The sequence below is a fragment of the Citrus clementina genome, unplaced genomic scaffold (assembly GCF_000493195.1).
Source record: "Citrus clementina cultivar Clemenules unplaced genomic scaffold, Citrus_clementina_v1.0 scaffold_1, whole genome shotgun sequence".
NCBI lineage: Eukaryota > Viridiplantae > Streptophyta > Magnoliopsida > Sapindales > Rutaceae > Citrus > Citrus x clementina.
This window is the reverse complement of record NW_006263303.1, coordinates 2477782-2504298: the sequence shown is the minus strand read 5'-3', so window position 1 is coordinate 2504298 and position 26517 is coordinate 2477782. Positions and strand designations below refer to the sequence as shown.

The 26517-nt window shown below is 34.9% G+C and overlaps 4 protein-coding genes across 8 annotated transcripts; 1 reads left to right on the top strand and 3 right to left on the bottom strand.

The window, feature by feature from the left end:
- The first annotated feature begins 1767 nt into the window (after positions 1-1767).
- On the top strand, positions 1768-3241 carry LOC18055294 (gibberellin 3-beta-dioxygenase 1). Its single transcript, XM_006450484.1, has 2 exons — positions 1768-2243; positions 2689-3241. Exons 1-2 carry the CDS (start codon positions 1768-1770, stop codon positions 3239-3241), a joined length of 1029 nt encoding a protein of 342 aa, XP_006450547.1.
- Positions 3242-5107: 1866 nt separating this feature from the next.
- On the bottom strand, positions 5108-8379 carry LOC18055293 (coiled-coil domain-containing protein 93). Of its 5 annotated transcripts, none has more exons than XR_002907653.1 (9): positions 8186-8378; positions 7890-8060; positions 7631-7710; positions 7167-7251; positions 6968-7075; positions 6614-6694; positions 6158-6280; positions 5676-5831; positions 5108-5585 (listed from the first exon to the last, which is right to left on the bottom strand). XR_002907653.1 is itself a non-coding variant. In XM_024192405.1 (8 exons), the coding sequence occupies exons 1-8, from the start codon at positions 8315-8317 to the stop codon at positions 5784-5786; spliced, it is 822 nt and encodes a 273-aa protein (XP_024048173.1). In that variant the 5' UTR covers positions 8318-8379; the 3' UTR covers positions 5507-5783. The 5 variants fall into 5 exon arrangements, 3 of the variants coding, with proteins under 3 accessions (XP_024048173.1, XP_024048172.1, XP_006450546.1); XR_002907654.1 differs by having other exon boundaries at positions 5108-5388; XM_024192405.1 differs by having other exon boundaries at positions 5507-5825; positions 8186-8379.
- A 1519-nt stretch (positions 8380-9898) lies between these two features.
- On the bottom strand, positions 9899-11921 carry LOC18055292 (probable 2-oxoglutarate-dependent dioxygenase AOP1). The gene is made up of 3 exons (XM_006450482.2): positions 11459-11921; positions 10629-10950; positions 9899-10258 (listed from the first exon to the last, which is right to left on the bottom strand). The coding sequence occupies exons 1-3, from the start codon at positions 11845-11847 to the stop codon at positions 10019-10021; spliced, it is 951 nt and encodes a 316-aa protein (XP_006450545.1). The 5' UTR covers positions 11848-11921; the 3' UTR covers positions 9899-10018.
- Positions 11922-14946: 3025 nt separating this feature from the next.
- LOC18055291 (transcriptional corepressor LEUNIG) lies at positions 14947-22893 on the bottom strand. Its single transcript, XM_006450481.2, has 19 exons — positions 22805-22893; positions 22459-22506; positions 21731-21828; positions 21515-21624; positions 20805-21248; positions 20632-20720; positions 20207-20285; positions 20052-20127; positions 19773-19822; positions 19265-19573; positions 18984-19184; positions 18082-18327; positions 17854-17998; positions 17105-17214; positions 16826-16975; positions 16280-16435; positions 16049-16165; positions 15671-15877; positions 14947-15565 (listed from the first exon to the last, which is right to left on the bottom strand). Exons 2-19 carry the CDS (start codon positions 22488-22490, stop codon positions 15422-15424), a joined length of 2763 nt encoding a protein of 920 aa, XP_006450544.1. The 5' UTR covers positions 22491-22506; positions 22805-22893; the 3' UTR covers positions 14947-15421.
- Between the last annotated feature and the right edge of the window lie 3624 nt (positions 22894-26517).

Below are 26517 nucleotides of genomic sequence, written 5' to 3'. Positions count from 1 at the left end.
AAAGAGACAAAATGATTAGCACTAAAATAACTTTTACTTTGTCATTTTATTATATTCTTCTTAACAATTAAAATAATATATCTGAAGGAGGCATCAAGCATCTTGTATTCTGTTGACTCATTTTCAATTTTCAAAAGGGTCAGGTGGGTAGTTGGCCGATTATTTCCATTTTTCTAAGGCAAAGATGGAGATTAAAAAAAGGGGTTTAAACTTTATAATAGTATGAACAATAATGACTATATAATCTAAACTTATATGTGGTATAGATCATTGTTGACTATTTTTCATATTGTATATACCTTAATGTCATCATGATGAATATTCATAATTCTTCCAAATTCTAAGCAGAAAAAAGGGCTGCTCTTTAAAAGTCTAGGTTTTGATTTTACCCATTCTTCCTTTGAATTTGAAGCTCAAATTTCTGAATACTAATCATGAATTACTTGAAATTATCCTCATATTATTCATGTGATCTCCGTGAGCTCGTCGGTCAGAAAATAAGTGTGAGATTAGAGGTTTTTTTTTTTTTTTTTGTGTATCTCAAAGGCTACAATATCAGCATCAGGGAGTTTATAAGAGTTTAAATCATTATAATTATAATAATTATAATATAACTCGAAAATCTGCATTAAATAAAAGTGAGATCTATTCTCACACATATTAATAAACATAAATTTTTTACCATAAGAACTCAGAATTCACTATATAATGAAAAGAAGGTTATTTTATTATCCGAATGGGACAGCATAGGTATATACGTGTGGCATGGAAATCAAAATACAGTCTTTTTTTCTCTTCTTTTTTTCAAATACGGACTACTTAGTCGTAGCAAACTGCAGAAGGATTTCCCACTGAATGATTTTCTCCCATTATTCAAAGCCATAGCATGAGAGATTGCCATGTATCTGTCGGCAGTCGGCAGATAAAAAGGGCGGTAACATGAAGACATGCAACACCTAATTTATAACTTGGTCAATTTCAATTGGCAACAACCATTTTTCATGTGTTTATTTTTCGATTGCCAGTCCATAACGCAAAGACTGAGATATCAAATGTGAATATAAATAAAGTCAATAAAATTGAATCCACAATTGTGCACATGGGATCCTATTCCCTAGTTGTTACAACACATATTAAGCATTCCAGCTTCTCTAATGATAATTTGCTATTATATTCGGCTATATTACTACACAATACAATATACTGCGACAGCAATATATATTGGTTTGGCTGTACAAATTATAAAAGTAATCATATTACCAAAATGAGGAAATACAAAGTTTTTAAATTTTTGTCCACATTTCGCTAATAATAGATCATCACTTCAGTTGCATGGAAATTCTGAAACCTGTCTTTCAAAATTTTCAGCTCGTGGACATATTAAAAAATTCCAAATTGCATACAAAAAGCTACAGAAAAAACAAATTAAGACCCCATCACTGAACCCTTATCATTATTGTACATAAAAATTAAAAAGAAACTGTTTAGAGTCTTTGAGATGCCACAACTTTCTTCAAGTTTTGTTCCCTCTTTTGTCTCATTAACCATTTAATTAATATTATTCACATCACTCCAAATTTCACAAACAGACACCATATTGTCCAACAGCCACTCTCAATCCGACTGTATCATCATCATAACCTAATCCCATTTCTTTAATTTCTTAGCTCCCTAATATTTTACTTAATTATATATATAACCTAATCAACTAATACACTCACTCAACAAACCCTAATTTTTTCTTCTCTCTTTATACTTTACATTAATATGAGTACTACTACAACTCTCTCTGAAGCTTATAGAGAACATCCTCTTCATCCTCATCATATCATCCCAATAGACTTCAACTCTGTTTGCTCCTTGCCTGAATCACATAAGTGGCCTAAATCCGATGATCTCTACGATAACAAGATATCGGTACCCGTTATCGACCTTAGAGACCCTAGAGTAGCACAACTAATAGGTCGTGCATGTGAGAAATGGGGTGTGTTTCAGCTTATTTACCATGGCATTCCATTGAATCTTTTGAAGGATGCCGAGTCTGAGGCTCGGCGTCTGTTCTCTCTGCCATCGAGACAGAAGTTGAAGGCCTTACGTGCTCCTGCTGGGGCTACTGGTTATGGAATTGCTCGGATTACTCCATTTTTTGATAAGTATATGTGGCATGAAGGCTTCACTATCATGGGTACTTCCATACATGATCATGCTAAGCAACTTTGGCCTCATAATCATGCAAAGTTTTGGTGAGTAATCCATGCACATACATGCACGTTAACAATTTCAATAACGGAAAAGTTAAAAAGATAAATTGAAGCTACTCATTAATGATGCATATATATGTGTACTTATTGTTTTCTTTTGAAGCAAAGTTTCTTTTCACGCATTAAAGTTTTATACATCGTTTTGTAACTATGGGTAATAAGCTCAAGCCTGTATTTACAAAATGCGGACGTTCGCTCCTTCGAATTATTATACTATTTTGACTTGTCAATAATTTGCTGCGCATGCATTCGAGGGTATATATATATATATATACATATTTCTTTTCTTTGGCGAATTGATTTCTTTTGGTCGTTTCTACTAATCTTTTTCTTTAATATTATTGTTGAGCTTTTATCTATTACCTTGAGCATTTTGGAAAAGCGGTTTCCTTATGGTTAAAATATGGCTTTTTGTTGATATTGACAGTGATGTCATGGAAACTTATCAGAAGAAAATGAACATTCTGGCAGATCAACTCACACAACTCATTTTTAAATCATTGGACATATCAGAGGAACAAGCAGAAGAAATGAACTGGGTTGGTTCAAGCTCTGCTTTACAACTGAACTCTTACCCTTCATGCCCAGAACCAAATCGAGCAGTGGGTCTAGCTCCACACACAGACACATCCCTAATAACAATTCTTCATGAAAATTCCATAGCAGGGCTTCAAATTTTCAAGCAAGAAGTTGGATGGGTCTCAGTGAAGCCTGTTGATGGTGCCCTAGTTGTGAACGTTGGTGATCTTTTTCATATTCTATCAAATGCTCGATTCCCTAATGTTCTTCATCGTGTGTCTGTGAATCAAAAGCGGCAAAGGCTGTCACTTGCTTACTTTTACAACCCGCCCACTGATTCTACTGTTGTTCCTATTGTTAAATCAGGTCAAGTTGCTAGGTATCGGCCTGTGACTGTGAAGGAGTTCATTAGCTTGAAGGCTAAGAGCCCTGAAAAAGCACTTTCTTGTATCAAAACTTAATAATGGATAAGGATCCTCTCCTTGTTTTTTCTCTCTCCTAATTTAAATAAGTTGTTAAGATTAAATTTTAAATTTTGATGTTGACAATCCAACCGACTTTTTTTTTCACTTTATTTATAATTAGGCTGATTTTTTTTAATTAGATTTAAAAACAAGAAAAAATTATGAGAGAAAAAAAAAAAATTAAGAGTGAATCCCCATTCATTTAATATATATGATAATCATCTATTCCCAATTGAGAGAAAAAAAACTTCTCTTGAGCATGTTATGCATATTCCTTTGCTTAGGGTATGACCGAGTAGCTTTTTAGTAGTTTTAATTGGCAAAAGCTTTCTAGTAGCTTTAGTTGGCTAATTAAATACTTATTGAGAGAGTTTTATCGTTTTAATGGTCTTACCTGACTCGAATGTGGATTAGTTCGGATTCAATGTAATCTTCGAATACCAGATGATTTAATACACAAAAAAAAAATAAGAGACTAGAAAATGAATTAGATTTTGTCCATCCCCTTACCTTGAAAAAAAAAATTAATAATTTGCTCACAAATTAATACGATATTATCATTTACTATGCCTATGATAGATTTGGATTAATTTTCTTTAGTAAAAAAGTTTTAAACCATCCGCGTTATTTAACGCTTCTTGTATGGTTTTGAAGTTATAAATTATAAAAATTGGATTAGAATTAAACATGTTCCCTGCTAGTTTGTAGGTGGAAGATAAAAATCTAAGTTATTCAATAATAAAATTAATTTAAATGGTCCTAATAAATATCTAATGTAAATATTATAGACACTGATTGTACAATCCATTTTAGTAAATTAGAAAGAAAAAAAAAAGGACGAGATTAGGACGGGCTCTCAGTTGTTGTCATGACAGACGTCAGATAAGAGGGGACAAAAACAAGACGATTGCTTGATTTATATCATTGTGATTTATGATAATTGATAAGCACTCAGGTCAAAACACCAGGCCAGAATGGCTACGTGGCGTCGTTTGATTGGATTTCGTCTATTACGTGCTGTGCCAGCTCACATGATATGGGTGGCTGGAGATGGTAAAGACAAAAAGTTACGTACACTGGTAGCAATTTGCTAGATTTGGAAGTACTACAGAATCTTGAAAATTTCATGGTTTTGTCCAAATTTTGGTACATATCATTGTTTATCTCAGTAAAGACATTTCCACCCCTTTATTTGTATAATTACACCCCAATCCCACCCCCTTGTTTTTATAAATACACCCCAACTTGAAATCCATCCATATAATGCCAAATTTATCCTCAGCATAGCAAGTTTCTTCCTTGTTTTACACTGGTGTTTTGTTTCCAAGTTTGAAAAAGAAACAACGCATCCGTGCAAACGAAAGTTTCCAGCGGACCAAAATAAGCTTTTATGAAACTTGATTAATTGGGTAGCTCTGGTTCTAGCCATGAATGAATTAAATGAGGAGATGTCCAAAATGCAGTGATGGGTGGGCAAAGAAATCAGAGCAGATTTCAATTAGTTAAAGAAATAGTTCAAAAGACTGCTGAACATGGACCGATGGACGGATAGAAGTTGCTTGCAGGTTCTATAGACTCTTAAAAATTTTTAATGACCTCAAAAAAAAAAAAAATTATACTCCATGTGATACCCGCATCCATAGATTCCAATTTTCGGCTTCAATTTTCCATATGTTATAATTGATTTTATGGATCAAATAGTTTCCTTTGATGCATGCCAATGAATTTTTGTAGACTTGAAATTAAGGTATGCACCCCAATTCAGTTAAGGAATTTCAGTAAACTTATAATTCAAAAAAGAATGATACAGTTATTTGAGGTTAAAATTGTAATTACAACCAAAAGAAAAAAACGGGAGCTATTACACGAGGGATCCCTTGAGTTTATCAATATGCTACAAATATGACAAAAATAAGAAGTCCATCATTTAACCCCCTTAAATCTCGAAGAATACAAAAGAATCCTCGTTTTAAAATCTCATGTGCAGAAACATGAAAGCATGTGGATACCAAATCCAATCATTATGTGAGCACTTCAAATAACTTTTTGAGCCAGAACAGAGACCTTTTGGTACTTTATCAAATATGGTGGTCCAAGAGTGTGATATGTGTATGCAAACAAAAATGCCAGCATTACTTCATTATCTGAAAAGAAGAGTGAAGAATCATACTTGATATTCAAATAGAAGATATGTTTTCTTTCCTGAATAATGACAAGAGATCCTCCAAGGAATAAGACGAGCATTGTTGTCGAAAAACTAAGTTGAACAATGAAATCCAGCTTTGTTTATTATTTAAATTTTGAGCGAGCAGTGATCACATGACATTTTGATTCATGACAACTATACAAATGAAGACAAAAGAACATTAAACTCAAGGAAAAGCTAAAAAATATGTTAGAAAATGAAAAAAGAAAGGGAATTTTTTCATACACAGCAATTTCGAAGGTCAATCATCACTCCTTGATTCAACAGGTACACAATCTACACGAGGCATCGGTGATGCTCAAGTATCTTACTCCACATGGGACAGCAGTGTTTCTAAACAGAGCTTTGGCTCCGAAGTCTCTCGTTCTTTGCACACTGTTCCTGAAAATTGCACAGCGTCAATTTTTAGAATCAGAACGTTGATATCAACCAGGAATAATGGGAACACTCAAGCCAGTTTTTCAGTCAACAATGTTTGATTTCTAAGATTAAATGACTAATTTACACTAACAATTTTTTTTTTTTTTTTATATGTCCCAGAAATTGCTCAGTGTATCTTATCAGGATCAGTTCACCAATAGCCTCCTTCAAATCCATAACAGTTAAAAATAATCTTAGATTCGGAATTTTGATAGACTATGCTCTGTTTTTATTACTATAAGTAAACTCATTACAAATTAGTTTACAATCATGTTTGCAGCAATTACCTGAAAGGTTTTTAAGAGAGAATGGCAACGTCTCTGCTCGGCAATAGCTGCAGCATGCCTCTCTCTAATCACATCACAAGTCTTCTGCTCTGCTCTCAATCCAACCTGTACCTTCTCCAGCTTCTGTACAATGAATGAAAACGTAATTACCCCAACAATAATCCAAAAGGCACCTTCTCTGGACAGAAATTTAAGAGAAAATGAAGTAAACCAACTAATTTGAGCTAGTCAATTATACTCTATGGGTTAAAAATAAGATAAGAGAAATAAAATGCTAAAGTTCCTGGACATCTTCAATGCAGAAAAGAAGAGAGGGGAATGAGACATCTCTGATTTCCTCAGCCGGAAAAAGAGAATGATGTTTATACATAATTTAAGTTTTACAGAGCTTAGTAAGAAAGAAATTGAATAATATTCCTTATCCTCAATTTTTATATGATAAAAGGTGAAAACTACCTGTTGGCTGCCCTTTGCAATTTTCTCCATGGAATCAATTAGCTTCATGCGACCAGCAGTGCTGATAATGGCATCTTGAAACTACATAAATTAGACGTAAAACATGTCAGCAGAGGCAAGAATAATTGGTCACAGACTAAATCGTACACAATATGACAGATTCAATAAATTATTTAAGATGGCATCAACTAGTTACTAATGACCTCCAAAATGGAATATCATATACAAGATCATGATCAGAAGAGAAACATGGCATCATAGATGCATCTCCTAGCAGAGGTACATCATGAATAAATAACAATGGATCACAAACAAGGGGAAAAACTTCAATATCCAAAATAATTTGATAATTACCTGTGAACTTATAGAATTCAACAAAGAAGTTTCCTTTAACATCAACTCTTTGATCTCCAAAAGAGCATTATAGGTAGCATAGTATTTCTGGGTTTGACGATGTTTTTCCTGTATATTTTAGAGAAAAGCAAATACTTTTGTCACAAGTAGATATCAAATAAGCAACAGATAACCAATCAAAGAATTTTGCATTCATGACCTGAATATGAGCATACAGTTCTGAAAACCTGCGTTCATACCTGCAAATTCCCAAATTAACTGGCTCATTCCACAATATGCAGAAGCTTGAAAAGGAGTCACACAAACAATTAGATCAAGATATGAGGTGTATATCCATGTGTGTTCCAAAGCAATTGCGAGTAATCCTAAGGTCTAAAAGAATTTTAGAGAACATCTACAAAACCAATTGTGTGCATTATTGTACCATATATTCAATTGATATGTTCCAAGAGAACAATTTGAATTCCACTTTGAATAATCAATGTGATATTTCAAAAGTACTAAATTTCAACCCAACAAAATCCAAGTGAGTTACGGAATTTATTCCTATTACTTGTTTGTTGCCTTCTAAAGTTAAAGACTGATGTCACTACTACAAAAGAATTTCATTTAGGCTTAAGAAATGCTAATCTCAACAAGCAATGTGTAAAGAAAGGAACATACTGGATGAGTTCTGAATGGGATGGCACTTCACCAAGTTGTCGCTTCACCAATACAATTTCCCTAAGTCTAGCTGCGAGTTCCTACCACAAAAATACACTACATTTTAGTTTAGAAATCAACTATCATAACTCATGATCAAAACAAGTATTCAGTATATACTCCTAAGTTTTACCCGTCAGCTAATATTTAACAATTAAGCACCAATCATTAAAAGCCACGGCACCTCAACAGCTATATATATATATATATGTAAACTTACCATCTTGGCTAAATCCAGTTTCTCAAGTGATTCACTTAAATGATCGGAGAGAGAATTGCAGCTGGTATCCCCAGCTGCCAATTTGCTATTTAATTCAGTGATGTCAGCTTCCAATTCAGCACGTCTCGCATTGATATTAGACTGTAATTCAGATTCTTGCCTCTCCACAGCCTAAAAATATATCAAGACCCAATTATGAATGCTGATTTTATTTATAAAAAAAAAATGGAAAAGAAAGAAAGAAAAGAAATGGCAAATAAAAATATATTATATATATATTTTTAAAGAAAAAAGACCTTTACTGATTCCATTGCCGATATCAATTTCTCCACTTGGTTATTAACACCTGCCTTGTCGATTCTATCTCGTAGACTTTGAAGTGGAGTTTCTAAATCAAGAATTTGAATCTGTGAAGCTTCAAATTCCATTGATGTTAAAGCTTCTCTGATAAGCTTTTGAGCTTCAAATTTGCAGGCCGAAATATCGTGTTTTTTTTTTCCCCTAAATCAAGAAGATTGGAAATCAGTAATGGGCTTTCGACGTTGCCTAAATTTTTGAGTACTGATTGGGCCTAAGTTGGGCCCTCCTTGAGTCCAATTTAGCTGCCCTATGAAACGATCTTTTCATGGAATAAGAACCATTCATATTTTAATTGTGATTGTGATGACTTTTTAACTTTTTTACTAATTTTTGTATCTCTAATTATCATTTGTTAAACGTCGTAGGTAGACGGGGTTCATACCAAGAAAATAACCTAAGAATATATTTTTTATATTGAAATTGAGGCATAAAATCATGTACTTAGAAAAAGAACAAATATTAGCACCTATTTTTGACTTTCATAAATATGGCCATTTGCAGTCCATTTCATGTGTAGAGTTGTTCACTGTCTTGTTCATGCTTGCCAAGGAACTTGTTGGCTCCATACTTGATCAAAGGCAGACAAGATAATGAACAAAGTCAGAATGGAAGCACATTGTAGCCCTCTTATCATTAATATGTTCGCCGAAAGTCCTCTAGCTTGCCTCACAATGGATGGTGCAAAAAGAAAATTCCAAGAAACTGGTCGTAACTATCATGGTTTTAAAAGCCAGAATATGTGTGTCTTTTTTGACGATTTCGCAAAACAACAAACAAGAACATATCCTGTTCATCATCACGAATTAAATGGAAAAAACATGCCTGTCATGATCATTCCCTTCTCGATCACCTATGACGGGAGGAGAATATTTGACTTCTTTGATGTTTCAATTTTGTTTGTTCGTGTGTGCTAATGGAACTGTTTCAATTTCAGCTCAATCCTAATGGATTGGTTTTCTTTAAATTTTGTAATCAGTTGTAACTCTGTTTGGACTACTCATGGAATGAGCACTAGCAAGCCATTAAGTAAATGTAAACGTGGAATGATTATTCTATCCTTTTAGGTAGGGTAAAAATAAATTAGTAAATTCGGTTGAGTTTTCATAATAAATTGGAAGTATTTATCGAACACTTTTACATCATTTTTAAGTACGGACATCCTTATTTTTTTTAATACAAATATATTGTTAAGTTGTACAGTATAATAGAATTAATTATTTTTTTAATGTACTATAAAACCATGCAGTTTAATAGTATGTCTGCATTGATTTTATTAAGTCGCACAGTTTAACAGCATATCGGCTTAAAAAAAAAATGAGGGCGCCCGTACAAGAGAATGACTATTTATATATATATATATATATTAAGTTGGTTTTGAATTTGAGCATGTGGACTATTTTGTTTTTTGTTTTCTTTACAATTAGCCCAATAATCTAATCCTATATACTTCAAATTGCATGTAACCTTAAATCTACAGTAAATTCAGAAATCCTAGATTTTTATATATATTCATATTAAATGTGTTAATTAAAAAAACAGACAAACAACACAATATAAATATCTTAAAATAAATCATATAGTTCAAACTTAAGATTAAAAAACAACCAATCCCTAAGATATATAAACTTTAAAAAAAACACTCAATTAATTATCTGGACCCCCGATTTTCTAATTTGAACACAACAAAAAGAAACCATTATCAAAGTCACTCTACAACGGATAGTTTATATAATTGACATCCCAACATCCCCTAATATGTGTTTAATTGGTCAAATGCCAGCATATATCTCAAGAGCGTCATCGCTAATGTTGTTGACAAAGTAAGCCATAAATTCTGAAAACTTGAATGGTCGGTACACAAGAGGATGGTCATCGTCAACAAGTTCATTTGGCACTTCAGTGGCTACTCCTTCCTTTGGCATTGAAAATGACCCAAATGAATACCGCTCCTTGTTCCCACTCATCATCACCCTATGCTTTGGTGCTTTCAGCCTTCCATTGCTCCATGCCTAACACCATTTCAATAGCAACCCACAAAAATTAGGGCAAACTTTTACTCTAATATTATAAAATTTCATATGTTATAGTTCTATGCATTTATCATTAGCAGAATCAGAATCTTTGATGTGGGGTCATTTTTTTTTTTTTAATAAATACATCTATTCGAGGTAAAAAGAATTTGAATTCAGTGCCAAACTAAGCTAGTAATGTACTGTTAAGATCTAATCATATATAATCTCTTATTCAATAACTATCAATCCTAAATTAAAAAATTATAGAAAGCTCAGTAGAAACAAAAATATGCAATATCTACTAATTAATTAATGCGAAAATATTATCAGTTAATAACTAATTAAAATGGTGAGAGAGCATTTTTACCTTGAGTGTGTCCCCAACTATGACTACGGAGGCGTTATCAGGAACCCCGACAGGAACATAAACACCATCTTTGTTAAGAATCTCAAGACCTTGGACATTATTTTCGCAGAGAATTGAGAGAACATTTTTGTCTGTGTGAGGAATTAGACCAACGGCTGCTTCATTGTTAGGAGGAACCTTATATTTCATCAAACGAAACAAAGCAATGCTTCCTTGTATGTGTGGAACATACAACTTTCCTGTACCAAAGCTCTCGAAAACCATCTTCAGGATTGTGTAGTTCAGTTCTAACATCTTTGAGGTCACTGACTTGAGAGTTTCACTATCACGACAACGAAAGGGGAAAAAATTAAATCAAACACATTGTCATTTCAAGGAACTGATTCTATGTCTGTTTGCAGTTTTCCTGCAAGAACATGTGCAGTTTGAGGTAGAACAATCATTCTATACTGGCACATGCATTAACTACATTTTGGTTTTAAGGATAAGACTAATAAATAAGGCATTGATAGCTACTGAAGGCACTCAGTAGCAGCCAGGGGGAGGCGAAACTATATTGAGGCCTGGGTTCTAACCAATCCTCCAAGCTGGGAAAAATAAAAATCCATAAAAAAAATAAAGGTTTTAATTTGATATTTGAAATTTTGTCCGACTCCATCAACTTTGCAGCTTTCTGTATTATACGAACATTTTTTTTTTGGGTGTGTGTATATGAGTGCATGTTAACGTTAGCTACGGATCAAATAAATCGACAACAAAAAACATGTAAAAGATTATGAGAAAAGAAATTATGAAGGCTCATTAAAAAGAAGAAAAAAAAAAAAAATCACCAGAAGCTGGGGTTGCCTTGAGGCCACATGAGGTTGGTAAAAGCTTGAGCAGTAGTATCAACGTCAATGCCCGGCTCATTGTCGATGCCAAAGCTCTGATGCAGAGGAACAGCGGGGCTCTCGCCCATGTAGCTTCGATAAGGCTTAGAGCTAGCATACTTGCTCTTGGTCTCTTCCGGGAGATCAAATAAAGCATTCATGGCCTTGAACATATCTTCACGTAGGCTTTTTGGAATCTTGTCGTGATACATCACAAAGAAACCATGAGTCTCTAATGCATCTCTAACTTGGCCACACATTTCTCTCCATCTTTCGTCGGTGAAGTCGTCTAGAACTTCGCCGGAGAAATCAAGAAATGGTATTTCATCTTGAACCTCGTCAGTGCCCATCTCTCTTCTTCAATTTTGCAAGCTTATCAATGGGGGATGTTGCTCAACTTATAAAAAAGAGCTAATTTGATTATTTTAGCATATATAGCTAGTGATATGGACACCTCTGTGTGACTTGGCAATTGCTATTAATTAACGTACTCCTTATTTAGAAGGAAATATATTATACTGAAACTCCTCATTCCTTAATTAGATGGGTAATTGTGGTGAGAATCCTTATACATATATCAACCAATCTAAAGAATAATACAAGTCTTTAGTCTTTTTATCTCTTTATGTAACTTCTTGTTTTTTTTTTTTTTTTTGTTTAATCTCTTTATAATTGTATAGTACGTGTTTGATTCAAATATATGTAATAAAGTATTTTTTAACTTTTCTGTAGTAACGGTCGGGCATTTATGTAGGCGTTGGTAGAGTGGTTACAACTTACAAACGCATTTACCATCGACGCCTTTCGCGAAATATGAAGAAACAAACATTTTCCTTTTAAGGGTTGTGTGCAGAAAGCGTACCAAAGCAATAATGAGTTGGGTTGTTTCCTTGTGTATGTTTGAAAGCACTTAAAATAGTGAAGAGTCCAGCTGCAGCCCTTACATATTATGCACTCATGTCTATACCTATTGATTCGGCAAATTTTAACTTCACCTCTATAGACTATAGTGAATTTTTAGTCCCCTAGGGCATAGGCCTAGTATTATTAATTATTAATCCAAAAGCTTCACACATGGGTGCATTATGCTAGACCAATAAAATCATATCATGTGTATATCGAAAGTCGATTCGTAATAATTTTATTAGATGAGCGTACGTATTTACACTCATTCAGTGTATAAAATGTGTTTTCTGCGTATAAACACATGTAATAATACGTTGTAAAATATTTTTTAAGAATTATATTAATTTCTTTACATATGTTTTAAAAACTTTTTTTGTTTTTAAGTATTGCCCCAACGAAGACAAATTTCTTCATCATCCATGTAAACCGATCGAATTGAAACTTCAGAACTCTTACACACCCGACAGGAAATTTCAACAATAATTAAAAAAAAAAACTGGCACTAGCTCGCTTGTTTTTATTAAGAACATATAAATGTTAGCATTACAGGCCATTCTTTTACCAACCAAACAAGTAAGAACATACCCTAATGAATGAGTAAAATCATGGCTTGCTATCATCTTTTAACTTGAGCACAGCACAAAAAGGGACTCACACACACACACACACATTACCAGGTTAGATAGGCTTCTTAATCTTAAGCAAGTGCAAATGGGATGTCTATTTAGGGAGCTGAGCTTATTTATTTATAGAATGAAACGTTTTTGTTCGGATGGGGAAAGATAATGACAATGAATGAATGAATCTATGAATCTATGTGGTAGCATCATCAGCGATTGCATTAAAAATGCACAAATTAAATTCAGATGGGACATGTACCAAGAATTGCTATGATAGAAATAGCAAAGTCGGCAACCCACATGGTACAATGCGCACAATCGAACCCTAATATATAACATAGCTATTTTAATTTGGGACAATTGATTAATTTCCTTATGAGTTGGTTCCAACCCACCATGTGATTATGATCCCCAAATTTGTAGATGATTGCAGAGATAAATTTTTTGAAAGTACTTTCAACACGAAAGATTTAATAAAGAAACCAAGAAAGATAAAAAATAAAAATAAAAATAAATAAAGTATCTTGGCGACTCTTCTCAATTTGATCAAGCCCCATATTTGATTCACAATTTAGCCATGGCAATTAAACTGGCAGCTTGTAACAGTTCAATGCAAAGAGAAGAAAAATGAAACCTGCTTTCATTTATTTGGTTTCTAAAAGATTTTTTTTGGGGGGGGGGGGGGGGGGGGGGGGGGGGGGGATGGGAATCGTATATAAGAATGGGAAAATTTTTGGTGGTCCTTTGTTAGCAAATTTGTGATTGGTAAATTGGCTCTCTGATGCAATATGATATGATATATGTGTGAAGAGAACCCAACAAAAATTTTGAGCTGCCATAATGATCATGTGGACCAAAAGCACATGTAAAATCAATATCAAGAGTAGGAATTTTTGCTTTATCGGCCTATCCGATTTTATGATTCAGAAGTCAGAAGAAATAAGCCTATGAGGCTAATGTTTAGACTCCTTTTTATTGTTGGAATCGTAGACAGCAATGTGTTTTCTGCGAATGCTTTAGCCGCGTGAAAAGATTAATTAGCCAAATGGCTCCATCGGTGAGAAAACAGCGATGTGCTTGAGGATATGATTGAGTGAGACTTGTATGAGTAACAAAGGAAACATGTCAGTCATACAATAAAAAAATTATTTGTACATTTATTTTAAAAAACTATCATACAAGTAATGGTTATATTAAATTTAATTACACACGTCATACATACATCAATTAGTTGTAATACATTAGAGATATTTTAGAATTTCTCTTGTATAGAAAATATAGAATACATCATAAGAACCATGTCAGTCATACAACAAGCAAATCATGCTCTGACATTTGTGCATTTATTTTGAAAAACTATCATGCAAGTGGTGGTTATATTAAATTTAATTAGACGTGTAATACGTGCATTAATTAGTTGTAATACATCAAAGGTATTCTAAAATTTCTCAACGAGAGAAAATTTAAAATACATCAAAGATAATATATCAATTATACAACAAACAAATCATGCTATGACATGTGCATTTATTTTAAAAAACTATCATGCAAATAGTGATTATATTAAATTCAATTACACATGTCATGCAAGCATCAATTGATTATAATACATCAGAAATATTCTTGAGTAGAAGCTGAAAACTTTAGATGCAGGGCCACATGTAATTGTATACACTTAAGATAAATTTTATTTTAAATAGAAATTTATTAACATCTTTAAAGACAAAATAATTTAAATATTCATTAAAATCTATTAATTTGTTCATCTTTTAATAACTAAAAGTACACAAAATATTTCACTCATTAAAAGAAATATATATATATATATAGACAAGTTAAAATATATTTTAAACTAATTAGTATTTATTAAATTATCATGATACGTATACTTTCATTTTTATGTTAAAGCTTTTAGGGTAAATAGTCTAAATCACTTCTAAAATGTTATATCTTTCAGTCTTATCTAAGCACCGGCACCCACTTAAGTCCCTTTGTTCTCACTGAAGTCAACACACAGTTTCAACTCCCAACACAAAAATGAAATAGGAGCTTCGTAGTTGCCTCAGGCTTTAATATCATTAACATTCACGACATTATGCAACAGTGAGAACGACAGGGAACATACAAATCTTTCATACTGAGTACAAACGTTTTACGAACATGTCTTCATCAGAAGTTTCCAAGTCGACAGTACATTGTGATACAAGAGGAATACAACAGCATACAAGGTTAGTTAGTGACTAAGGGGTTACAGGGGGAGCTGAAATCTAAGTGAATTAAGAGCACAAACTGGGATCAGGCAACCAAAAAATACACAACTACAAGCATGAAATAGAAAGAAGGAAAAAGCTACTAGTAGTAGTGGTACACGAATAGTACATTGGGATACAAGCTTGTTTTACTTCCATAGCTTGACAAACTTATCATGACTGGCTGAAGCAACATATCCTGTCTCTGTTGATACTGCTAAGGCAGCAATCAGTCCTTCATGAGCTGTCAGAGTCATGGTCTTATTCTCACTCATGTTCCATAGTTCCAAAGACTGCAATAGTATCCACAATTGCATGTTAGATGAAGATCCTGAACTGGCATGGCAACATGATCATCAAATATTGATAAATACCAAACAACGATACAGGTAACTTGCCTGATAACAGCCAATCACCAGCAATGACGGATATGTAGGATGGAAAACACAGGAGTGGAACTTGTTCCCATTACAGCTCAACTCATGAACACATTCCCCTTCACTTCCAGATCCAACTGTCCAAACTCTTACAGAGTCCTCACTGACAGATGCTAGCAACTCACCAGAAGGATCCCAACACACAGAATCGATTGGTTTAGTATGTCCCTGTAATTACATATGCAACAGTCACCAACAATCAGTAGATGGAGAACAGAGCAAGTAAAATCAAACATTTACAAGTTAATAGAAGAATCTTTGATGCGATGATGCTCAAAAAGAACACAAGCACAAAATGGTGTTTCTGGGATCTCAGTAAAGGACTAAATGTCAACTAACCTGCAATGAAAGACGACAGGCTTGAGTCTCCGCATCCAGTATAGAGACAACATTCTCTGCAGCTGCGGCAAGATACCTTCCAAGATGGGGCTGGAATCTCATCTGAGCCGTACCACCCTAATCCACAAAAAATGTTGGCATTTATAAACAAGCTATATCACCCGCATCCAATTTATCCCAAAGACAAGGCCTATTCATTGCATTCACACACCAACAGCAAAAACTTTCTACCTTGAAAACTCTTGTGCAGCTACCATTGTTAATACTCCAATAGCGTATTTCACCATCCCCATCACAAGAGCAGATGAGATCATCTTTATTTGGGTGGAAATCCAGAGACATAACAGAAGCAGAATGTCCCATAAAGGTACGAAGTGAATAGCCAGGCTGCAGAGAAAGTCATGAATAATGGTGCATAGTATTTAACATGCCAGAAGAACATCAACAAAATGATGAAAGAACATGTAAATTGATGCACTCTAATCCAACCAACGTTACTTGATTTTCAAAAATTAATGAACATTTTAATCCATCCAGCCCACTCCACCCTACACGCATTCAGAAAAAAATAATAATTTTGAAGACTGTGGTTCCACTGCCACTAAAAGCCAGGGAAAACAAAAACGAAACTTACTCATATAATTTGATGTTTACCTCAACTAAACAACAATGATGAAGAAAATATATTCCAAAAGAAATTCAGAAACAAAATAAGACATATATGCATCATAACAAAAAGAAATATAAGAAGTCAAGAAGGAAACTGTGTCCACTAACGTTGTCAGCGTCCCAAACTCTGACAGTCTTGTCAAATGAAGATGTTGCAAGCCGTGGCATGCTTGGACTGAAACGAACATCAGTAATCAACGAAGAATGCTCTTCAAGGTTTGTTTTCGACTTTAACGTATCCGTGTGCCACAGTACAGCCTGCAACCCGGAACCAACAGAAATATTTTTCTGCGTTATCTTCTTTTACTCCACAGCACATATTTAGTGCTGTTACCACTAAAGATTCATTCATTTAAAAATATATAAATCTGGGCTCTAGGCACTGACCTTTTTGTCATGGCCACCAGTAGCAAGCAACTTCCCATCTGAAGAAAAGTGACAGCAGATAACTTTGCTTGTGCTTGCTCTAACAGAATTTGCTTCCTTAAATGAGAACCCTGGAGTCAAGCAGAAGGTCAGCTTAGAAAATCATAAAACATCAAAAAGGCAATCTTCAAATAAAAATGTTGATATTTCACTCTTTCTTCAATTGATTTATTCACTGGGACAGTCCTACATGACATTTCCAGTAACCGACGTCTAAACTAACAGATTCAAGTACCCATGCAAAACAAACAAGCATCAACGAAGAAATAATGCTTATTCGAATGTATGGGAAATCTCAAGAAAATTAGCAACACTATGAGTCTATGACAACAGGGTAACATGAATAATTTCAAAGATATGCGTATCTAGAATAGGATTCTGCGTGTATATTAAAAGGCATCAGCTCAAAGAAAAAGAAGAAGAATTTACAACATGTTTCACAAGAAGATTCCTAATTCTGATCAGACTCAAGAATACCAGCCAAAATACAATTAAATGCTGTATAAGAAGAAAAATTCTGTGAATAAACAATTAATTGTGAGCAGCTCATAGAAGTCGCCACAAAGAATCAGCAAAGCATTTAGTCATGTTCAAGGAACCAATGCTACATAAACTTGAGCATATCACAAAAGCTGTAGATGGAAAGTTTTGGGAGATTCCTCACAAAATAAGCAGCAAAATATTTTTTTAAAAAAGGGCGTATTTCTAACCTTGGCTGACATCCATACCACGACCACCAGCATCTCTGGGGTCTGTATCATCATGTGATAGAAAAGACTCGACATTGTCATCAAGGGACCCATCCTCCACCAAACGATCCATATCAGCCCGCAATTCAAGATCTTTATCATCCCACTGCCAAAATGGAATGCCAAGGAGAATTTATGCATGGAGTTTAAGTGCTTCAACCTATACAACAAGTTAAAATATGCACTCACCAACTGATTTGATGGTGATGTAAGAGTGCCAGCTCCATCGGTGCCAAACATCATCAAAGGCTTGGAAGTAGTACCACTATGAGGCAAAGCCGGCATCGAAATCACATCTCCAGGAGTGTGAGTTGATGGTGTTGAGGGAGCTGAACTTGGGGACGGTCCTGCAGTATTTGCAGTCCCTGAGCTATTGGCAGGACCTGAAGAGGACACCGGCTGTTTTCTCTTTCTTCCAGTCTGGTTTTTTGAAACCTTAAAATGCATGAAGAGAAACCATATTAGAAACCTTCCCTAGATTTTCATTGGATATACATCAAAAGAGGAATGATCATATCACTAACCACCTCAGAGTTCTGCAATATAACTAACCAACCCCTATCCACTTGAAAATGGAAAAATAGTAGTTACGCTTAACATCCAGTAACACTCAGCAGTTTCATTATTTCACTTTGCACTAGATAAATTTCAAACACTGCTTTAGGTAATTATTAACATTCAAGTTAACGTGAAGAAGGCATCACAACCACTTCTAAACTGAGGAAATGAATACTTAAGAGAATGTCAATATGCACTAGAAATATCAGAGCAGGCTGGTCTTTGAAATATTGAACAATGCATCATGCTAGACATTTGCTTGAGCAACAGTCAAGCGACGGGAAAGAAGGGAGGAAGGAAGGAATAGCGCATAACTAAAAAGAAAAAGAAACAAAAAAGTAAACCTATGCAGACTTATATGTAAGCCTATATAAACTTACATGTAAGACATTGAATTCCAATTCGATTTAAAAAGGTCTCCGTAATAATTATGCACCACAACATAATGCTTATTTGCGGACAGGAGATAAAACCAAGGACATGGCCATAACTTCAAATATGGAAATATTAGAGGTAACCATAAAAGGACGGACCTGGTCATTTCCTCGAAAGGAGTTTGACATGCTACCATCAAGTGTCACGCTGCCAGCAGGGCCCATTTTATCCTGTTGGTGAAGATTGTGATTTGAACTCTGTGATTGCTGGTTTGAAAGTGCGTGCTGCTGTGGGTTACTGTTCTGCTGCTGCTGCTGTTGTTGTTGCTGCTGTTGTTGATGCATCTGAGCCATTTTCAACTACATGCAAGCAAAGCCTTTTAGACTCCAAGGACACATATAAATGCTTATGAAAGATTACTCGACAATCAAATTAACACCTTGATTAGCATATCTGTATCTCCACGAGGCAGAAGGTGGCCACCAGCAGGTAAAGGTGAGCCAACATTGGAAACCACATCACCAACAGAATTTGAGAGGCCATCCTTTCCAAGACTCATACTCCGATTATTCAAAAGCATTCTAAATCTTCTACTTTCATCACTAGCAGAAGGTGATGTCAAATTTTGCTGTGCAAGAAGAAGTTGCTGGTGTTGCGGTGTCAGCATTTGAATTTGATGAAACGGCTGAGGAGCCTGTATGAAAGGCTTCTGTTGCTGAAGTAGCCCAGACCTCAGCGGTTCTAATCCCTGACAAAGAAGCCAAAAATTAAAAAAATATCAGAAAACTGAAAAACAAAAGCAACAATGTTTTACTGAGAACTTAAAAGAGCATATAATTCAGACCAAGAGATAAGCTTATCTGGGAATATGCAATAAAACCAAAAAAATAATAACTTCAAAAGCCAATAGTATAAAGACAGAAATAGTTGCACTAGAGAAATCTTACTGTGAGTGGCCATCCTTTTAAAGTTAAATTGTTACCACCTTGATTTGACCCTGCAACAACTTCACATAAGCTACAGGCACATCTGCGAAATACCAATTACAGTACCCAAGAAATTGCAAAGAAAATTCCCATAATTTCTTGACAATGCAAGGCATGTGCACCAGAAGAATAATTGCACTCATGTCAAAATTAAGTACCATTATATGCATGATAACCATATCCTAAAATGCCAATGGAAGATGATAACAATGGAATGAGCAGAAAAGGCTCAAAGCATACCAGGAATTCCCATTAATGATCCTTCGGGCCCTGCTGCTCTGGGATTCAATACTGGATTAATCTCACTCTTTATATCCTAAATACAGATAGAATTCAGAAAACATGCAACAAGAAAAGCTAAAGGTGATAAGACTATTTCCAATTAAATAACTTACTGGTGTGGACCCAGGCAGTTGTTGACTCCGGGCTTGAACCTGCGGAGACATCCCACCAGCTGTACCATGCAATACTTGCCTGAAATTATGTAGTATTTCGCTGATAAGTTTAATGTTGGTAACAGGATCAAGTGTCAGATGCCACAGATATGCCCAATGTAAGTTACTTTGGACTACTGAAGGATACTTCATTTCCCCCTTCTTTTTTTTGTGGCTTTTAAGCATTGGTCAAAATTATAATAGACGCATTGCAATATTAACCACAGATGTTAAGATATTTCTAGCTGTGTGAGGCATTATTGTGTAAATTCGACAACTTTCCTCAAATTTTAAGAGCTGCCCAAAAAGTTCCAAATCATTTTTTGAGCAGAAACACTGTAATCATAAAATTCAAGTAATAAAGGTGAAATCTTAGAGAGAAGCACCCTGAGGGCTGGCCAGTTGCTGCAGCTGACTTTATATAGGAGGCATGATTTGGATCCAAGAGCTGGCCCATATTCTCACCAAATCTTTGCTGTAAAAAGCATTCCAGATGATCAACATCTAGTCAGGAGGGAAAAACACACTTATAAATAATTCATTTTAGTGCACCACCTACTTTCATAGCCGCATCATCCAAAGAATCCCTCAGCACTGGCAGTTTTAATTTTTCCTCGTACATCCTTGTAGCCATGGCATTTGCAGTTCCCGGGTTCTGTCGCATGAGAGAGTCATTTCCCAATAGCCCATTTGTATTGCCATTTAGGAGGTGGGCACCATCCCTACGCTGCTGCTGTTGCTGTGGCTGCTGCTGCTGAGGCTGTTGTGGCGGCTGTTGTTGCTGTTGCTGCTGCTGTTGATGTTGCTGTTGGTGCTGCTGCTGCTGCTGCTGTTGAGCATGCCTCTGCAATAGGATCTGTTGCATTTGCAATTGCTGTTGCTGCTGCTGCTGCTGCTGTTGTTGCTGATGTGGTGGCTGTTGGGATTGCTGCTGCTGCTGCTGCTGTTGTTGCTGTTGTTGCTGTTGTTGCTGTTGTTGCTCTCGTGCCTTAATCAATTGTGTCTGTAGTTTTAATAAGACATAAGATTGAAAGAGAAGCCATACAATTGTTCTATACATAAGAACTGGAAGAGAGTCCTAGAGATAGGCATCAATAGATTAGCCTTTTAAGCAACGAGTTTCGCAAAATACACATTATATGACTATGTTGGAATAGAGGTCAAAGGGAAAGGCTAAAAAAATAAAATTCCAAAATCAACACTATCTTCAGAATTTTATTACGTTTGTATCAAAGAAAAATTTTCTTAAAAGAGTTTGCAGGGACGAACCTCGATGTAGGATGCAGCAACCTCCGAATGCTTCTCATTCGTTCTAGCAATGAATATATCCCAAAAAACCGACCACCACTCAAACAGAAAACCCCCAGGTGCATCGATAGCTGGAAACCAATGGATGTTTGAAATAAAAACAGATGAAGATGGTAAAGCATTACAATTGGGGGGTAAAAAAGTGAATAGAGAAGACTGGAACTGGACTACACTTGCCTACAGGATCAGACGATACTTTTCCTTCAGCTTGAAAAGCCTGAGCAGAAGCCTTTAGATCTCTCTTCACTAAATAATCATGGATGTACACATCTAACCTGTTGTATTTCAAAATACACCAACATTTGGCATCATTGTGAAGGGAAAGAAAAAAATCTTTACATGAAATAAGAGCTAGCAGAAACCAGTAAGAGTGCCAAAAAAGAAGAAAAACACTACAGACAGTGCATATAGATAAGACTCATCACATAAATACAAGAAAATCAAATGCTATAGCTGAAAAGCAGCAAGCCAGCAATGAAGACAGTTAGAAACCAAAAAAACAGCACGGTAATGAAAATAGAAGATTTTGATACAACAGATGCTACAGAGAAACGAACAAAGAAAAAGCTTTTCCGCTTTATTCCCTGAGATCACTGGACATGTAAGAAAACTAAATGCTGCAACTCAGAAAGAAAACAGAAATTCAAGCCCAAAAAAAGAACAGAACAAGTTCTGAACCCTAACATGTCTTACAAGTAGTACATGTTATAAAACAGCTTCAAAGAACATAACTTGAATACAGGACTTATAAGCAGAAGCAAAACCTACAACAACCCACATGCCCAGAACCCAAATCCAGCAAAAAAACCACAGCTAAAAGTATTTTGTAAGCTAAAAAATGCACAAAATATTGAAACCCAAATAGAAAATAAAATAAAATAAAAAGAGAAATGAATAGCACTTACATTTTATCAGCTTCCCAGTTGGTTTGAGACATGATGTTGAATCAAACACTTCACACATACAGTTAATAACAATAATGTCAGAATCTCAGGTACTAATTTTGCTCAAGCTGTTTTCAACTCTAAAGAAAAATAAAATAAAATAAATTGAAACTTTTACTACAATTTATGAAACAGAGCACTAATAAAATTGGGGGGTAGGGAAAAAAAGAAATAGACGAGGAGGCAGTGCTATAGGGAGAGACTGAATGAGAGAGAAGAATCCAAACTAAGGTCTCTAATTTTAGCAAATGGAAATGTTATATAATAATTGAAATTAATAAGAAAGAGAAAGACTTGATAAAGATACCTGCAAAGCCCATAAAAAGAAAAAAAGGGGGTTTAATTGTTTGAGAGCTTTTTATTCCTTCTTTTTATTTTTTTGTTAATTATTGGAAACTTGGCATTTTTTAGTTTTATTTTTCTGTTAGCTTCGGTGGATTGAGTTGCTGTTGCAGATATCATTATAGCTTTGCTGGTTAAATTTACTGAAAAATCCCTTAAACTTTGCTGAATTTTCTTCTCAAGCCAAAAGCTAACGGACAAAATTGTATTACAAAATTACCACATGGGTTTAAAACTTGATTTAATTACGATAGACTCTAATATTAAAAGTGCCTATGTTGACGTAACGTGAGGGAGTGATTTGTAATTTTATGTGGATTACAATCAGACCTACTACCTTTCTAGATGTGGGGCTCATATTTTGATGAATTCCTATTAAAGCCATTTGTTTGGCAATTATTCTTTTTATGCCCACTTTTATTTCCTAGATTTCATCCATGCCCTTCCCTGAAATATGATCATATTTGGTAGTAGGTGGGTAGCCAACCTTGATAATTAATCTTCTTCTTTAAATCACCTTAATTGTAGATAATCTTCTTCTTTAAACCACCTTGATAGTAAAATAAGTTCTTTAATTCTCTTTAATTTTTTGGTTTTCCAAATAGAGATAACTTGTTTTTCTAATTTTCCTTATTCTTCATTCTTGCAATTCTAAGTTCCTCGTTATTAAATATTATTGCACAAACATCTGCTAAGATGTTACAAAAGTTCAAATTCAAATGTTACCTAAACAAAAATTTAGAGAATATATTTAACTATAATTAACATGATGAAGCATCTCACGTCATTAGCCCGAGAAATTCAAAATTAGTACATAATTTTATGTGGTTCTTATTAACTAGATGTATTTTGTAGAATAAAATCTTGAAGAGTTATTGTTTAAAGTGGACAATATGAAGTTTGTACTTAGACTTATGACAATTTTTTTTTTTCAAAAGGTAAGTAGGTAATATAGACTAATGCATCACAATGATACTCACATATCTACTGCGATACAAATTTTTATTTTAACCGACATATATTTGGTACCAGTTATTTTTTTACATCATCAATAATGAAATGATTTTATGGTATTAATGAATCAATAACGCATCATATATTATATTATTTGAGATACAAAGTTTGAACCCTAACTTATCACTACAGGAATTACCACTATTATACTATGATTCGTCACACAACACCTATTTGATAAATGAAAATTAAAATATGAGATGATGTTACCATAAATGGGTCAACTCGATTTCATAGACTATTTATTGTACAATTGTACTTGACTTGAGCGGTGGGTAGTTCTGTCCTTTGACTTAAACACACAGATTTGGGCCAATTCCAGAGACTTCTTCATTCTCGCATAGTCTTCGCATAGTCTTCTACACAGAGGTTGCAATTTTGGACTAGTGGTTAATTGCACCTTTTCAGCTTTTAAGATTTGAAAGAGAACGCTCGTAATGACAATTTTGCCCACCTCCTAACGTGCGCTAGTGACAAAATGACGAATTAGGATGCATCATATGGTTTATATTTTACTAACAGGAATCAATTATCAATTGCCTGGGCGCCCGGTCAGAGTGATTGAATTTGGATCAGTAAACCCAAAAGTATCTTGGGCTTTAAGGGATAGTTTGGCCAACATGCCGCTTGTTGGTCTTAAGCCTTTGGGTTGCACAGAGTGAAACCCAATTTCCGAGGCTTGGGCCAATTATAGATACAATTCTTCCAAACTCCTATATATATCTTTTCTTTAAATTGCCAACATTACTCAGATATTTATAGTCATGTTGGGTTATGTTTACAATCAAATTTAGGTAAAATTTGCTCACATTAAAAACAGAGATGTGATTGAAGACTCGAACCCCTGATCGTGTGGAAGTATACCATGAAGTGCGACCATTTTGCTAAGCCCTCGTGAGTCATGAGCAAAAGTTTTGCCGGTCATCTTAAAACATTTCATTTATATTTTAAACATTAAGAATTTTAATTTTGAAGCACGTTGTTGTGGGTTATCTTGTTATACCACAACGGAGCAGTATCTCAAAATGGATGAAAACATTGATCTTTAAATTTGAAAGGGGAAAAGGGTGGCCAATAGCCGCTGTTAGGTCATTCTCTAGCTAATAGTATGTTCTGCAAAATAAGGACTGGAAAAAGCTCTTAGAAGAAACAACGACGCATGCAAAAGGGAAAAGAAACAGAACTAAACTTACCCAAATGACCAAGCAAAGATAAAAAGAGTTTTTAAGCTCATATTTGCAGATCAACAAAACGAAGAATAAAGTCAAGATTGATGGGTCTCTCTCTTCCTATAAGATTTCGCCTCGTGTGTTGTCATGAAGCAGGGCCCAAATCACTGCCACAAAAGCAACCTAACTATAAAATCAAGTGGGCCCAAAATAAAATAGAACGTAAGAGGGAATTCTTCTTGCTTCTGGTTTTCTGGCTCCTGCAGGCCTTCTGGCTTCTTGCCTCTGCTTCGTCTGCTCATTGGGGGGACCCTCTGTTTTTTTTTTTTTTTTCAAATTTTTTCTTATATCAGATTTCATCACCATCTCATCTCAGCAGATGAGAAAACTACAATACCTAAACCAAGAATTCTAAACAGTGAATTAAATTTTGTCATTTTTCATTGAATCTTTGCATGGGAAGAGATGGCATGCATGCACAACCATCAGTCCTTGATCAGTACATTTTGCATGCCATGTCATGCCAACGTATACTTAGATACGCCCCTGCATCGATCTCTGAGTTCACCGTCCACCTCCACTCTCCATAGGCAGAGCGTGTGCCAACACCCCATCATTATCCACAACCTTTCAGGACTCGTTATAAAATTAAACCTCATTTTTTTCATGAACGGCAAGACACCCTAATAGCAAATCCCCAACCCAACTTGGCAATAATCAGAAGTCGACTGGTAATTAAAATTAAAAATTTACTGGAAATTTATTTATATAATTCCTCTTGTGTTGCCCCTAAATTTTTAGAGCTCACCCATTAATATTTAAGACGATATACACCTTTAAATCCATACCATAGTTTAGATTAAAAATTTCTGCTCGAACCGGGAAGTACAGGTTCTCCCAACAAAATAAATTGGTGATATATCTATCCTCTTTTATGTGTATAAAATAAATTAATTAGTCCACCGAAGTAGGAGAAGGTGTAAGAATCATGTATGGAGTATCTTACTTCCATTATCGCTATTCAGGGAGTAGATTGCCCGCACTCGTGCTATGGCCTAGACCTCTTAAAATACCCTCTTATATGGGCAGCGTGGGCGTTGAGGGATCTAAATCCTCTATAAATTACAATGCAAACGTACGAGCCAGATGAGAGGATCAATAAATATAAATGAGGACGGAATCTTATTACCTCCTCAACGTTAAACAATTAACAATATGAGGCCTAAGATATATAATAGAATGACAGTAAGCGCGCGGGTGACATCATGCGGGGGCCATGCACGAAATTGCCTAAAACCTGAATGTATGATTTGATGAATGAAGAATATGGATCCCTCCAGTATCTAGAGAGAGACTGAACCATCAATAATTCATTAAACCCCTTTGCCTCGATGCAACCCCGCCAAAAATATACACATGGTCACAAACCCTTCCTTGAAAGGTGATTGTGAAAAAAAACTTAATGTCCTGTGTGATATAGGAATATTTTTATCTA